The following is a 12,485-nucleotide window of genomic DNA, read 5'->3' as shown; positions in this document are numbered from 1 at the left end:
AAGGAAGAGTGACTGAAATCACACCACTCACGACACTAAAATTAAATCAATAGGTATCAGCAGTATATTGGGTCTCAACAAACTATAGGCTTTTCATCGATTCACAAAGTTAAAAGTGATATTCATTTTGTATTAATGTTTTGTTTGTGTACCTCATGCCGTCTTTGTCAGTATTATCACTGAAGATACAACTGATCCTATTAAATATAATCTTTTCTTAGACTTTATTTTTAATGTACTGAAAAGTAATTTTGAAAAACAATATACTGCCTTGTACATCTAGACGTTTGGTGGGGTTTCGTTTGGTTTATTTAAATTATATTTATGTATTACAAAGGATTCTTGGCTGGTGATTAAGAGTAAAACTAACTGGTAATTTCAGTCATGATAATGCACTGTAATACAAAGCTGGTTCACTGTTTTATGTTTTTTCCGATCAAGGAAACTACAGTGTATGTTATGCATCTAGTACCAACTGATAAGGAACCACGGACGTGGGCTTATGAGTACTTGTCACCAAGATATAAGTGAAGTCATCTATTTATCTTCTTTAATTACTGAAGTATGAAAATGCTTGAAACGATAATCATTTAAAAATAGTGTTCGTACTGAGTCCAATGTAGATCAAAGAAACATTAAAATCCTGAAAAACCATCGAAAAAATATTTTTTTCTTGTTTGAAACAGTTGAGACTTGAGTGACGTCGACTTCCATGACTTTTAGGCACTATGTCAACATATTTCGTCGAATTTTTTAAATATAAATCATTGTATCATTGTTTATGGCTGTATCAAAATGTTACTCATTTTAGTATAGTAGATTTATAACTGACTGTGTCATTCTCACTAGAAAAAAATCATTATTTGCTTTCAAACTATTTTGAACACGGATTGAAAAATCACTATAGAAAATTATGAAGATAGATCTTTGGGACAGAGAAATTTGTGTTTTACAGTGCGTGTGATCCACAGTCATAAAAGTATGGCCAGATAATTTCAAAGAACTCATCGGTACATATACTAGCCAGTTAAATATAAATGATAAACTTCTGGCTAGTTTTTCTATTTGAAACATTTAGCAGTCCCTTCTAGGGATTATTGATCTGTAAAGTATTAGTTACAGCCAAATTATCATAAGGAAAATTATTCACAGTGTACGAAAAGATGGGTTCCAATTCCTCCTTCAGACAATTAGGGTTAGGTGTAGACTATAACAATTAACAAAACATATTAACTCAATGGATGAGTAGTCTTAAACAGACTTCACAATACATTTTCAATATTTTTTCAAATAGATACACAATTCTCAATGAAAACGACTTTATAATTGCCCTCAAAGTCAATGATAATATTCTTGTGATATTCCAATGAGTAGAAAATTGTATTTCTGACGTTTTGTGACTTAATGTAAGTCACTTTTTCAGAGTAACTATCAACTCCAACCTTGATATTGAAATCCACGAGCCCTTGAATTTAGATTTTAAGGCGGATAAGCTGTGGGAGATGTAATACGAAATATGTACTCTTTGTACTAAAACTTATCATGGCTAAGTTCTTTTCATAAGAATAAGCTCTGAAAACATGTATTCACTTACTAATTTTAAATTAATTAGAAAAAATTACAGCAACATGAAAATGCAAATTAATTCTCAGATTTTTGTTCGGATATTCTAGCTTACTTTGTGTAAGGACTAATTGTTCCGTTCCGTTAACCGAACCAAAGGAAATAAAAGTGGGTTTTAATCCTCACGCTACTTTATTGAAAATCACTTTCTTTTATGATTAGACAGCTACTTTATTAACAAAGAACTTGTAAAAATGAAAATTTTGGGTCTCAAGACCATGGATATATGAGTTTAAGTTGGCATTAATAAGCCTACTGGCAAGTAATCATATAAAATTCTGAAGCTGTGTTCAATGGATATAAATTGGACACAAGTTAGTGGGTCTTTACGCTCAGCAGCCTAGTAAATAACTTGTTGGGGTTCCAGATAAAAGATACTGGGTTCGACTCTTCATGTAAACATCGACACTGGGATAGAGTTACATTCATCTGACCAGTTCCGAATAGGATGAAAGGCCCATCCTAGCTCTCAACGATAGACACAATCCAACTTACGAATAAGTGTTTATAAAATAAATAAAACCTGATTATTGATTTCGCAACAGACGTTTAAGCTAGTATATCAACAACCTCTAGTCTTTAGGATAGGCCGTTGTAGTGAATTTCTCACTGAATATATTTAGATCAATAACCTAAATGTCCGATAAAAATTGTATTAACTAAACAAAAGTCTTCATATGTAGAAGTATTGTTTAAATTAATTTACCTGGGACTCGTGTACTTGTCCAAGAGCATTTAGAGCTAGTTGCATTGGACTACGTCCTGCTCCACTGCGACAAGCCGCTCTAGCTCTATAACATAGTAATAAGCATACAACATCTGGATGTGCTTTGTGAACAGCCAAATGAAGAGGTGTAAATACAGAGCCTAATTTTTCTTCATCACATCCACTTAATGGAGACAAGCCAGCTGGACGACGAACTACAAGATTTGGACTAGCGCCCGCTTGCAAAAGAAGATCTACAGCTTCCATATTTCCATTTAATGAAGCTAAGTGTAATGCAGTCAAACCATCGGGTTGTGTCTCATCTACTATCCATGGTGTTGATGAACAATGTTCGAGTAACAGACGTATAATCCTGTGAGAAAATAAAGAATATATTAGTAAATTAAAAAGAATATATTAATCTATATTATTTTGCTTACGAATGTGAAGGAAGCACTTCAGACTCTGGAGTTGTTGTGTATCATAATTGAATGCACAATTTAAAAAGTGTTAATAAGTACATTCGATACACTTTTCTATACTAAGCTTTAGACTTTACTTATACTCCATTACTTCAGCTATTATATAAGTCTACTCGTGTTAACACTGTGAGCTGGATAGCTAACCGGCTATTTACTGAATTTTCTGAAAGAGGATAGTATACTATGTCTAAAGGAAAGTGTTGTATTTCATCATTAGCCGATGTTGGTATCTCCAAATGAGTAGTCACTCAACCATTTCTCGTTTTCTTTGTATGGTCTACTACTTTTTTACAAAAAGCACTTCTGCCAATCATGAGTGGAATCTGACTGAATGGGTACCGGTATTTTCTTGTTTTAATTGTTTTTAAATGAAAGTATTCATACCATGTATTGAACGACAGTCAGTTTGAATGACCTTACACTAGATTATTCTAAATGCCAAAATGTTAACTTCAACCTCAGATACAAAAAACCTAAACACTGTTAAGTATTCAATACTACTGAAGATTTTAATACCAAAATATCAGCACTGTTATTACTATTATATTATATTTTATCTAGTATGAAAAGTATTCCAGCATTGCTTAGAATGAAATTAATGATAGAATGGATCATGCATTAGTATCAGCTAATTAATTCCATTTACCGAAACACTGTTCTGGTAAGACAGTATAAATCACAATACACAAATTGTACAGATTTAGACTTGATAATCAACTCTAACTTATTCACGTAAAAACTCTATAATCAGTTTACTGAATATTCTCATTTCTTAAATGAGATTCATAGTATCTTTTTCAGGGTTATACACAGGACTTTTCTCAACTTGCTTTGTTGTACAATATGTTCATCATTTTAATTTTGTTCATTAAGCAGTTGTAGTATGGTAAAAATAAAAAAAATGTTATGCGCATAATTTCAATCGCATAAGCTGTAGTTACTCGAAAAAACTTCCTCTTCATTGTCGACAGCTAAAGTATTGAAATACTAAATATCTTCTTATTCTAAATACCGGGCATGGTTGTGTATATTTCCCTGTACAACAATTTTTGTAGGTTATACATCTTCGATATAGAACATGTATACGTTAATGAAAAAAGAACCATTGCTTTAAGCATTCTATTTAATCACACCCATTTTTCATTTTTAGTCTTATAGTGAAAGTAAGTTTTTTTTCAGTCTTTCGTCTGACTGCCTGATAAATATGTAGATTTTATTAGTTATTCCAACAGTAACAATAACCACAACACTGGTAAAGTAACCCTTCTTTATTGATGCATTACACAGTGCAATTTATGTCTGTCCGACAGATGAAACAAAAAAAGGAAATATGAAAGGAGAAATAGGTAAGAGAATAGTAAATCATCGATTGAACGACAGGTATTAGAAATAGGATAAATAGAGTGCATACGGTTTGCTGGAATGTACCAATCAGTAATCAAGGTTGAAAAATTTTATTAGTTATTAGTAAGCCAGACAGCGAAAAATCGAATTCGAAGCCTAGTCTACACAATTTACGTTCAAATATGCACATTTCATATGGAGAGGCTTGGCAAAAAAATCAAACATCAGATATACATGTACTAGCCGGTTATTTTTTCATCAGTGTTTGTTGTCCTTATTTTTCTTCAGTTTATTAGATAATTAAACGAGTAAAATGCATATTGGCAAAAAAGTGTGAGAAGTTATTTTTACTACTTAAAATAGTTTATAGAAAACAAATCTAACTGATTAACTGTATAAGGTGTCTACGTGAAAATTGTGTTGTGATCAGTCATTGCTTTGGTAACTAGAAGCCTCTGAAGTGAAAATATTCAGAATACTTATACTTCAAGTTTCTTTAGTCTTAAGTGGATGAAATCTCGTAGGAAACAAATTTAGTATAATTATCAGTCTTCAACTTAATCTTCTATTTCGAATAAAATGTAACATTAGTTTCACATACATGAAACTGCACTAAAACCGAATTGGTTGGAAAAAAAGAGTACCGTAAGTGTTTATTTTGCCTTTTTGATGTCTGAGTTAAATTAAATTTCGAGGTATACACTATTGTCATATAAGATGGTGGTTGGAGGTGGTCAACAGGAAACCCTGGACCCGAGTTTCGTGCTACTTGGCACTCGTTTGCAAGGTGTACCCGTAATCTTGAGGGAACTGGTGCTCCCTGACGGATTCGATTCCGTGTCACTCAGCTTCACAGTCAGAGACGTTACCACTGAGCTATTCGGGTCGTGACCGACCTCCTGTAGGAGTGAGATGTAATCACAATTGATTGATCACTGGGTGGCGATCAATGTGATGCGTGTCAAGTCCTTCTTAGTGCTGATCGAATGCTATCGATCAAGTTGCAATGTGGCCACTAGTCTAGATGGCTCGACACTGCTCGATACTATTGTCATATCTTCATATGTCTGAATCGAGAAAACGGTATAGTTGTCAGTTTTTTTACAACTTTACTCAAGGAGTATGTTAGCATAGATGCTTTGGATACCTCACAATAGATGAGGTATCCTCTTAAACTTCTCTAGTAATCAAGGTGAGGAAAACGTATGTGTTGATATTGATTGACAGGTTTAATGTTACCTTATTAGATCATTCATACTTACTGCTTATACGGAAAAGTGTTTCATTTAGTCGAATAGTATGACATTTAACTATCTATATGCTGAACTGTTCTTCCTCATGATTTGACGATCAGAAGGATTTATGAAAATTCATTTCAAAATAAATTAGAGCATACAGAATAAATTAGGTCAAATTATTTGATGTCTCTTGTTAAAAATGAAATTAATTTAGTTATCTTAATCAACTATTTAAAAACTCAAGTAACTATTGGCATTATTTCGTAAATAATGTTATATGACAATGATATGAAATTTTTGCCAGCCGAATGGAACTAGAAGGGTCGTACATTTAACATCTTGTGGTATAATTTCTAGAAATATTCTGTTCAAGCAAACTACATGATGATTAGTGTTGAAATATGATTGACGATCGTCACTATATGGTATATTTTAGGAATATGTTGTCTTAAACACTCTGATTTGTAATTATTACATGAAAATAGTTGGGAAACTTACTATTGTTAGATGCAAAACATCACACTACTACAAATCATTTTGTTTTATACATATTTCATTTTTGAGGAGGAAGAATGTATTGGTAAAATCTCAGCAAACGAATTTAAAGTAAAACTAACGTTTTTCAAGGAAATGTAATCAAACATCAAAATTATGATCAAAACATCAAATAAGAAAGTTTGGATAAATGTTTCAACATTCGTCAAGATTAGAAACAGCTCCAAGATAGTGGTGAATCTATCTAACAGACATTTAAATCAACATGAACTATCACTACTTAAAAATGTCTCAATTTCAATATTAATAGACTACGACTATTGGCTTCTGAAATTGTTCCATTGATCGAGCTTGCTTTAAACAATGTTCCAGGTGATCAAGCGAATGCTGTTAGGATTAACATCTCAGCTGCGTTATTAAATCAAAAATCGAACGCACTTAGTCTATCTAAAGAAGAAATGTATGCTTCAAAACTGCTACGACAAGACAGAAAAATTGTTATTATAGGAGCAAACATGGGAAACACCACTGTTGTTATGAATAATTCTGTTTTTGAAAGAAAAGTCAACGAATATCTTTACAATGGACTTTACGAAAAAAACCATTAATAACAAATTTAGAGCCACTTTAAATAAGTTGAGAGCTGGAACGGCCAAAATGCTACAGACTTTAAAATCCAAACTAGGACCATCTCTATGATTTCCTCTGTATACAAAAGGCAGCAGCCCTTGTAGATTTTATGGAATACCGAAAATCCATAAAATAGATGTTCAACACAGACTTGTGGTTGATTATACAAATTCAACAACCTACAATCCTTCTACATACCTAGCCAAGATCCCTAAGCCATATCAAGGTGAAATCAAATACGGAATAAAACATTCTAGTGAATTCAAAGACGTAAGTACTATCCGCAAAGAAGACGATAAATTAGTGGCAAGTTCTGATGTTTGCTTTTTGTTCAATAATGCTCGTTTTAGGAAGGACTTAGATATTGTGTATAATCCCTTAGATTCTGACACTGAGCTTAAACAACGATGTCCGTTAGGACCCTCAGACATTAATAATAGCTCCGGATCTATGTTTACTTTCAACATTTTTTAAAGGATAACTTTGATGTTTGATTATATTTCCTTGAAAAATCTTGAACCAGATTGTCAGGCGAAACGTTGGATTTACTTCAGACTCATTCGCTGGAATTTTACAAATACATTCTTCCTTCCTAATGTCTCACATCGACTAGGCGCTCAAATATCGTGAAACTAACAGGTCAAATTTAGACGAAAGTTCTTATATATTTTTCATTTCTTCTATAAACTCAACAAATTAGAAACAATAAAATTCTTGTATTAAACTCGAATATCTTCAGTCTTATAGGATATATATTTTCAAAATAATACAAAAAACTTATCAATGACTAATAAGTCTGAACACAGGAACAAATAACTTGGTCTGTCGTTTATGCCTAATACCTAAAACACTATGTATGCCTAATTTTGTGTGAAGAAACAAATTTTGTAGGGTAGCAACTAAAAGATTAGATTTCTGTATGGAAGAAGACTTTAAGATGTTATCACTTAAGCATATAGTGTACGTCATTCATATTCGATTTGACTACTTTAGTATAACCCTGTGTAACGTATATAAAAAAGCACCCACCAATCATAATTGTGTAGACATAGGGATTAAAAGTTTCATCATTTTTTGGTCCAATCAGAAATGGATTGTGCACTGACATCGGAAATAAGGTGAACAATGAATCTACATCTTAGGCCAGTATCTAAGTTAAGGTCACCAATCTAACTGTATACACTGTGTGTTGATAAACACACATAGGCATACACTCACCAAGTTAAGCTTGAAAATCCATATTCACTGAAGTATGTATATATTGTATGTGAATGGAAAAGTGAAAAGTGTATAAAGTATCCATTTAAATTTTCTTTTCTCAGTATTCGATACGTTAAAAAATGGAATGATGGACCTACTATATAATGATCTCATTGAATTCCTTATACTTATTGTAATTTCTTCTAGTCTTTGCATACTTCCCAATAGGCCATAGAGTAATTTAATACTCTACTAGTTTTTTATTAGAAAAAAAGAATGAAAAACTAGTACTGAGTAACTTATGGAATGTTGTGAAGTATGTGCTCGACTGGGACCAGTCTGCAAATGAGAAAAATCTTGTCAATTTCTTTCTTCAAGACGATATTTTGGGAAAATAAACAGTGAGGTGGTTTTTTTTAATTTTTTCGTCAGGAGATAAGTAAGTGAAATATTTTATATGTATATATATATTTTTGGTACTTTAGAGCAAAGCAAAATAATGTGATTATGATATTCAAATTTACGATACTGTAAACACAAATTTGAAACAAATAGTTACTTTAACTATGAATTAGCATGGTTTCTATCAGTATACAGACTAGTATACCTTATAACATTCTGACATATATACCTTATAGATCAGAGGGGGTTTTGTGGAGAATTTAATATTTTCACAGTTGAAATCATGAGTCAATTGAAGCTAGACCACCATATATACCTTAGTTGAGAGGATATGTTATTCTAAAGGAAATTTAGTGTTTTAAGGCTAATTATTTACTCCACACAGAAACAATGAGAACAAGACATGAAACTGGAAATATATATATATATATATATATATATATGCTTTCCATGTCCTGTTTATTTCATTGAATAAATCGATTCAACTATAGACAAATCTACCTTATATATATGTTGATACCGAACTAGATAACAAATAAACGAATTAGCAATTAAATTGGTAACAATAAATTTTTTTACTGTTTTTAATATTATTATCATTGCTAATGTATACTTTATTTTTTCTAACAAGGAACAAAATTCTAACTGATTTTTAAACGATCAATGGGTAACTTGATTAACAAGAACTGGTTTATGATATATATGTATACATTCATGAAACAGAATTTTCTAAGAGCACATTGGATTGGAGCCGATTGTAAATTGATTTCCGATGAACATTAAAAATTTTCTATGGGTGTATAACTTGCGTACAATTATCTTGATAGAAAATTTTTATTAGAAATGTACAAACCAATCATTCAATTTTTTGTTAGGATTAATTAACGTTATTTAAACTGTTCAGTTATTTAAATTTATCTAAAATATTCAGGGAAGATAGGAAACATTCATTATCAGTAAGAATATTTTAAAAGAATGAAAAAGATCATTTAACATTACATTCACTGTATTATAGTTTCGCATTTCAGAGAAAATTGTCTGTCTTCTATTTTATACTGTCTACATATTCTGACTAATTAATTTTGAAGAGTACACTTAAAAATAGAAATAATTATTTATATGTTCTTTAACTGTACTACTTATGTAATGTTTGAGTTATTTACTTTTATTCACTATATCCTATTTTATAAAGACATAATGATAGTTAACGTGAATCTTTACTTAGAATATGTTTACCATATTTGAAGATAATTCACAGCAGCCTAAGCAAACTAGTAAGTAGATGAATAAATGAAAAAACGTTGATTTTTCTAAAAACGAGATAGCAAGAACCGCAAAGGTTGAAAAAAAAACAATATGTTATACGACTAACTCAATTGAACACATATTTTTTTGCTAGCTTGATTGTTTTCACTTATTTATGAAAGGATTCAACGATGAATAACTTCATTTTCAAACTTTAAAACTTAAATTAGTAACGTGATTATAATTAGTTTCTAAATTTTCTACGTACTGACAAATATTTTCGTTTCAAGGTTTTAGTTCCAGTTGTACCTTGTTAGAAATCAAACGGTAACTTGGATTTGAGAATAAAACAATCAGTTTAACTTCAATAACAACAATTAATGCTGTATTTAAACCTGTAAGTTGAATTATATCGCAACCGATTCTACTTTATATATATATATATATATATATATATATATATATATATATATATATATATAAAGAGAGAGAGGGAGAGGAAGGGAGGGAAAAAACAACATAAAATTTAGTTCACAGAAGTGAATTATATATTCATGTTCATAATATTCATATTAATGAGATGAGATTTCATTTTCATTTATTTGTTTAGTTTGTAGTATGTTAAAAAATTTATCATATTTTTTTGTTTTTTCCCTACGTCAATAGGTTGAATTACAGTGAATATCTATTTATAGTGTTATCCTAATGAACTAAATGATACAATATGGTTCAACATAATCAAATGCGATGTACAATTTCAAGATGACTGTAACGATCGGTAATAAACTGAATCATTCTATAGTAGTGAATATTAAAAATATTGCTCGGGAAAAGTTTGTGAAAACAGATGTCTTGATTTGTCTAATGGCCATGCTGATCTCTTCAATTGTTGGTGGGCCAACATCGATTGGGAGGTCTGTGGGTGCTGCTTCGATGTTGGGTGGGTTCAGTGGAGCTGGTCGATTAAATAGTTCTTTGAAGTGTTCTACCCACCTGTTTCGTTGTTCTTCCATGTCGGTGATTACTTTGCCTTCCTTGCTTTTCACTGGTCTTTCTGGCTTACGGTAATTTCCAGTGAGTTTCTTTGTTGTATCATACAGTTGTCTCATGTTTCCCTCTCTTCCAGCCTTTTCCCCTGTCATCGCTAAATCTTCCACATATTTACGTTTGTCGGTTCTGATGCTCCTCTTCACTTGCTTCTGTGTATTCTGCTTGTGCCTTGGCTTTTTCCGCTCTTGTTCGGCTGATATTGATTGCTACCTTCTTGTTCCTCCTTTCTTCAATTTTATCCAGTGTACCAACAGTGATCCATTCCTTGTGATGGTGCTTCTTTTGGCCCAGAACCTCTTGACATATTGAAACGATTGTCTTCTTGATACCTTTCCAGTTGCTCTCCATGGTAGTTCCCTCTCCATTGAGTAGATCATGAAAGGCCTGGAACCTGTTGCTGAGTACTATGTTGAATTTGTTGAGTTTGTCAGCATCTCGAAGAAAGGCCGTGTTAAACTTTTGTGATGTTGTCCGCGCCGTTGTCCAGTGCTTCTTGAGTTTTAGTTTCATCTTGGCGACCAGCAAATGATGATCGGATGCTATATCAGCTCCTCTTCTAGTTCTCACATCCTCCATCGTCCTCCTGAACTTTTTGTTGATGCAGATATGGTCGATTAGATTCTGTGTAGTGTGGTCAGGTGAAATCCAAGTGGCTTTGTGTATGTTTTTGTGTGGGAATATGGTGCTACCTATGACCAGTTTATTGAAGGCACATAGGTTTGCAAATCTCTCACCATTTTCGTTCCTTTCTCCCAGTCCATGTCGCTCCATGACGTCTTCGTATCCAGTGTTGTCCATTCCAACCTTGGCATTGAAATCTCCCATCAGAATTGTCAGGTCCTTGGTTGGGCACTTCTCGAAGATCGACTGCAGCCTATCGTAGAATTGGTCTTTAGCGTCTTCATCGTAGTCGTTGGTCGGCGCATAGCATTGGATGACGTTCATTGTAATGCCATCTCTCTTTGTTTTGAAGGAGGCTTTGATGATCCTTGGTCCATGAGATTCCCATCCTATAAATGCACTTTGTGCTTTTCTGGACAGCATCAATGCCACTCCTTGTGTGCGTGGGGCATTTTCTTCTTCATGACCGGAGTATAACAGAAGTTCTCCTGAAGACAGTCGTTGTTGTCCAACCTGCGTCCAATGTGTTTCGCTGATTCCAAGCACCTCCAGATTGCATTTTCTCATTTCTGCAGCAATTTGGAAGACTCTCCCGGTCTCCCACATTGTACGGACATTCCATGTACCTATAAAAATTGTCGTTCTGGTTGTAAGAAGGTGCATCGGCCTCATGACTTCCGAAGGAACTTGGCTTTCATCATGAGACGTCATAATTATTCCTTCTACTCCCAGGGCAGAGTTTAAATGGTTTGAATGATTTTTTCTGGTTAGCGATTTTTTAGCGAGTTGATTTTCTACGGGATAGGGTCGCTAACCCCATACCCAACCCTCCTCCTTTACCCGGGCTTGAGACCGGCAGTAACCCCCGGAGGAGCTACAGGTGGAGTTACTAAGATCTGATAACCATACAGTAAACAGTTGATTTCTAAAATAACGATAAATTGTCTTAATCTTAACTGTTCCTTCTGCAAATATCAGTCCATGTTCTCAGATTTCATTTTTCATGCATTTTCATACCGATCGCACTTATCGATCTCCTGTCAAAATACATTCTATGCCTGACCACCACCATATACTACTTATATGGATATAAGTAACCCACACCTCAACATCTGGAGGAATGCACGGGATACAGTGGACAGGCAGGATGCAGCTTGACGATTTAGACTTCGCGGATGATCTGGCTCTTCTATCACAAACGCAACAACAAATGCAGTAGAAAACGACCAGTGTAGCAGCAGCCTCAGCAGCAGTAGGTCTCAATATAAACAAAGAGAAAAGCAAGACTCTCCGATACAATACAATATGCACCAATCAAATTACACTTGACGGAGAAGCTTTGGAAGATGTGGAAACCTTTACATATCTGGGCAGCATCATTGATGAACACGGTGGATCAGATGCAGATGTGAGGGCGCGGATCGGCAAAGCAAGAGCAGCATACCTACA

The 12,485-nt window shown here is 33.4% G+C and overlaps 1 protein-coding gene across 1 annotated transcript in view; it reads right to left on the bottom strand.

The window, feature by feature from the left end:
* The window catches only part of Smp_171450 (putative mind bomb), a gene marked incomplete at its 5' end in the record, with an annotated part of 30,739 nt that overhangs the window by 17,184 nt on the left and 1,070 nt on the right, over positions 1-12,485 (bottom strand). Inside the window, one exon of the mRNA XM_018789773.1 lies at positions 2,330-2,702. Coding sequence (XP_018655183.1) covers positions 2,330-2,702 — 373 coding nt within the window. The remainder of the gene's footprint in view (positions 1-2,329; positions 2,703-12,485) is intronic.

This window comes from Schistosoma mansoni, chromosome W (assembly GCF_000237925.1).
Source record: "Schistosoma mansoni strain Puerto Rico chromosome W, complete genome".
Classification (NCBI taxonomy): domain Eukaryota; kingdom Metazoa; phylum Platyhelminthes; class Trematoda; order Strigeidida; family Schistosomatidae; genus Schistosoma; species Schistosoma mansoni.
Note: the sequence above shows the minus strand (reverse complement) of the source record. Positions and strands in the feature narration are given on the sequence as shown.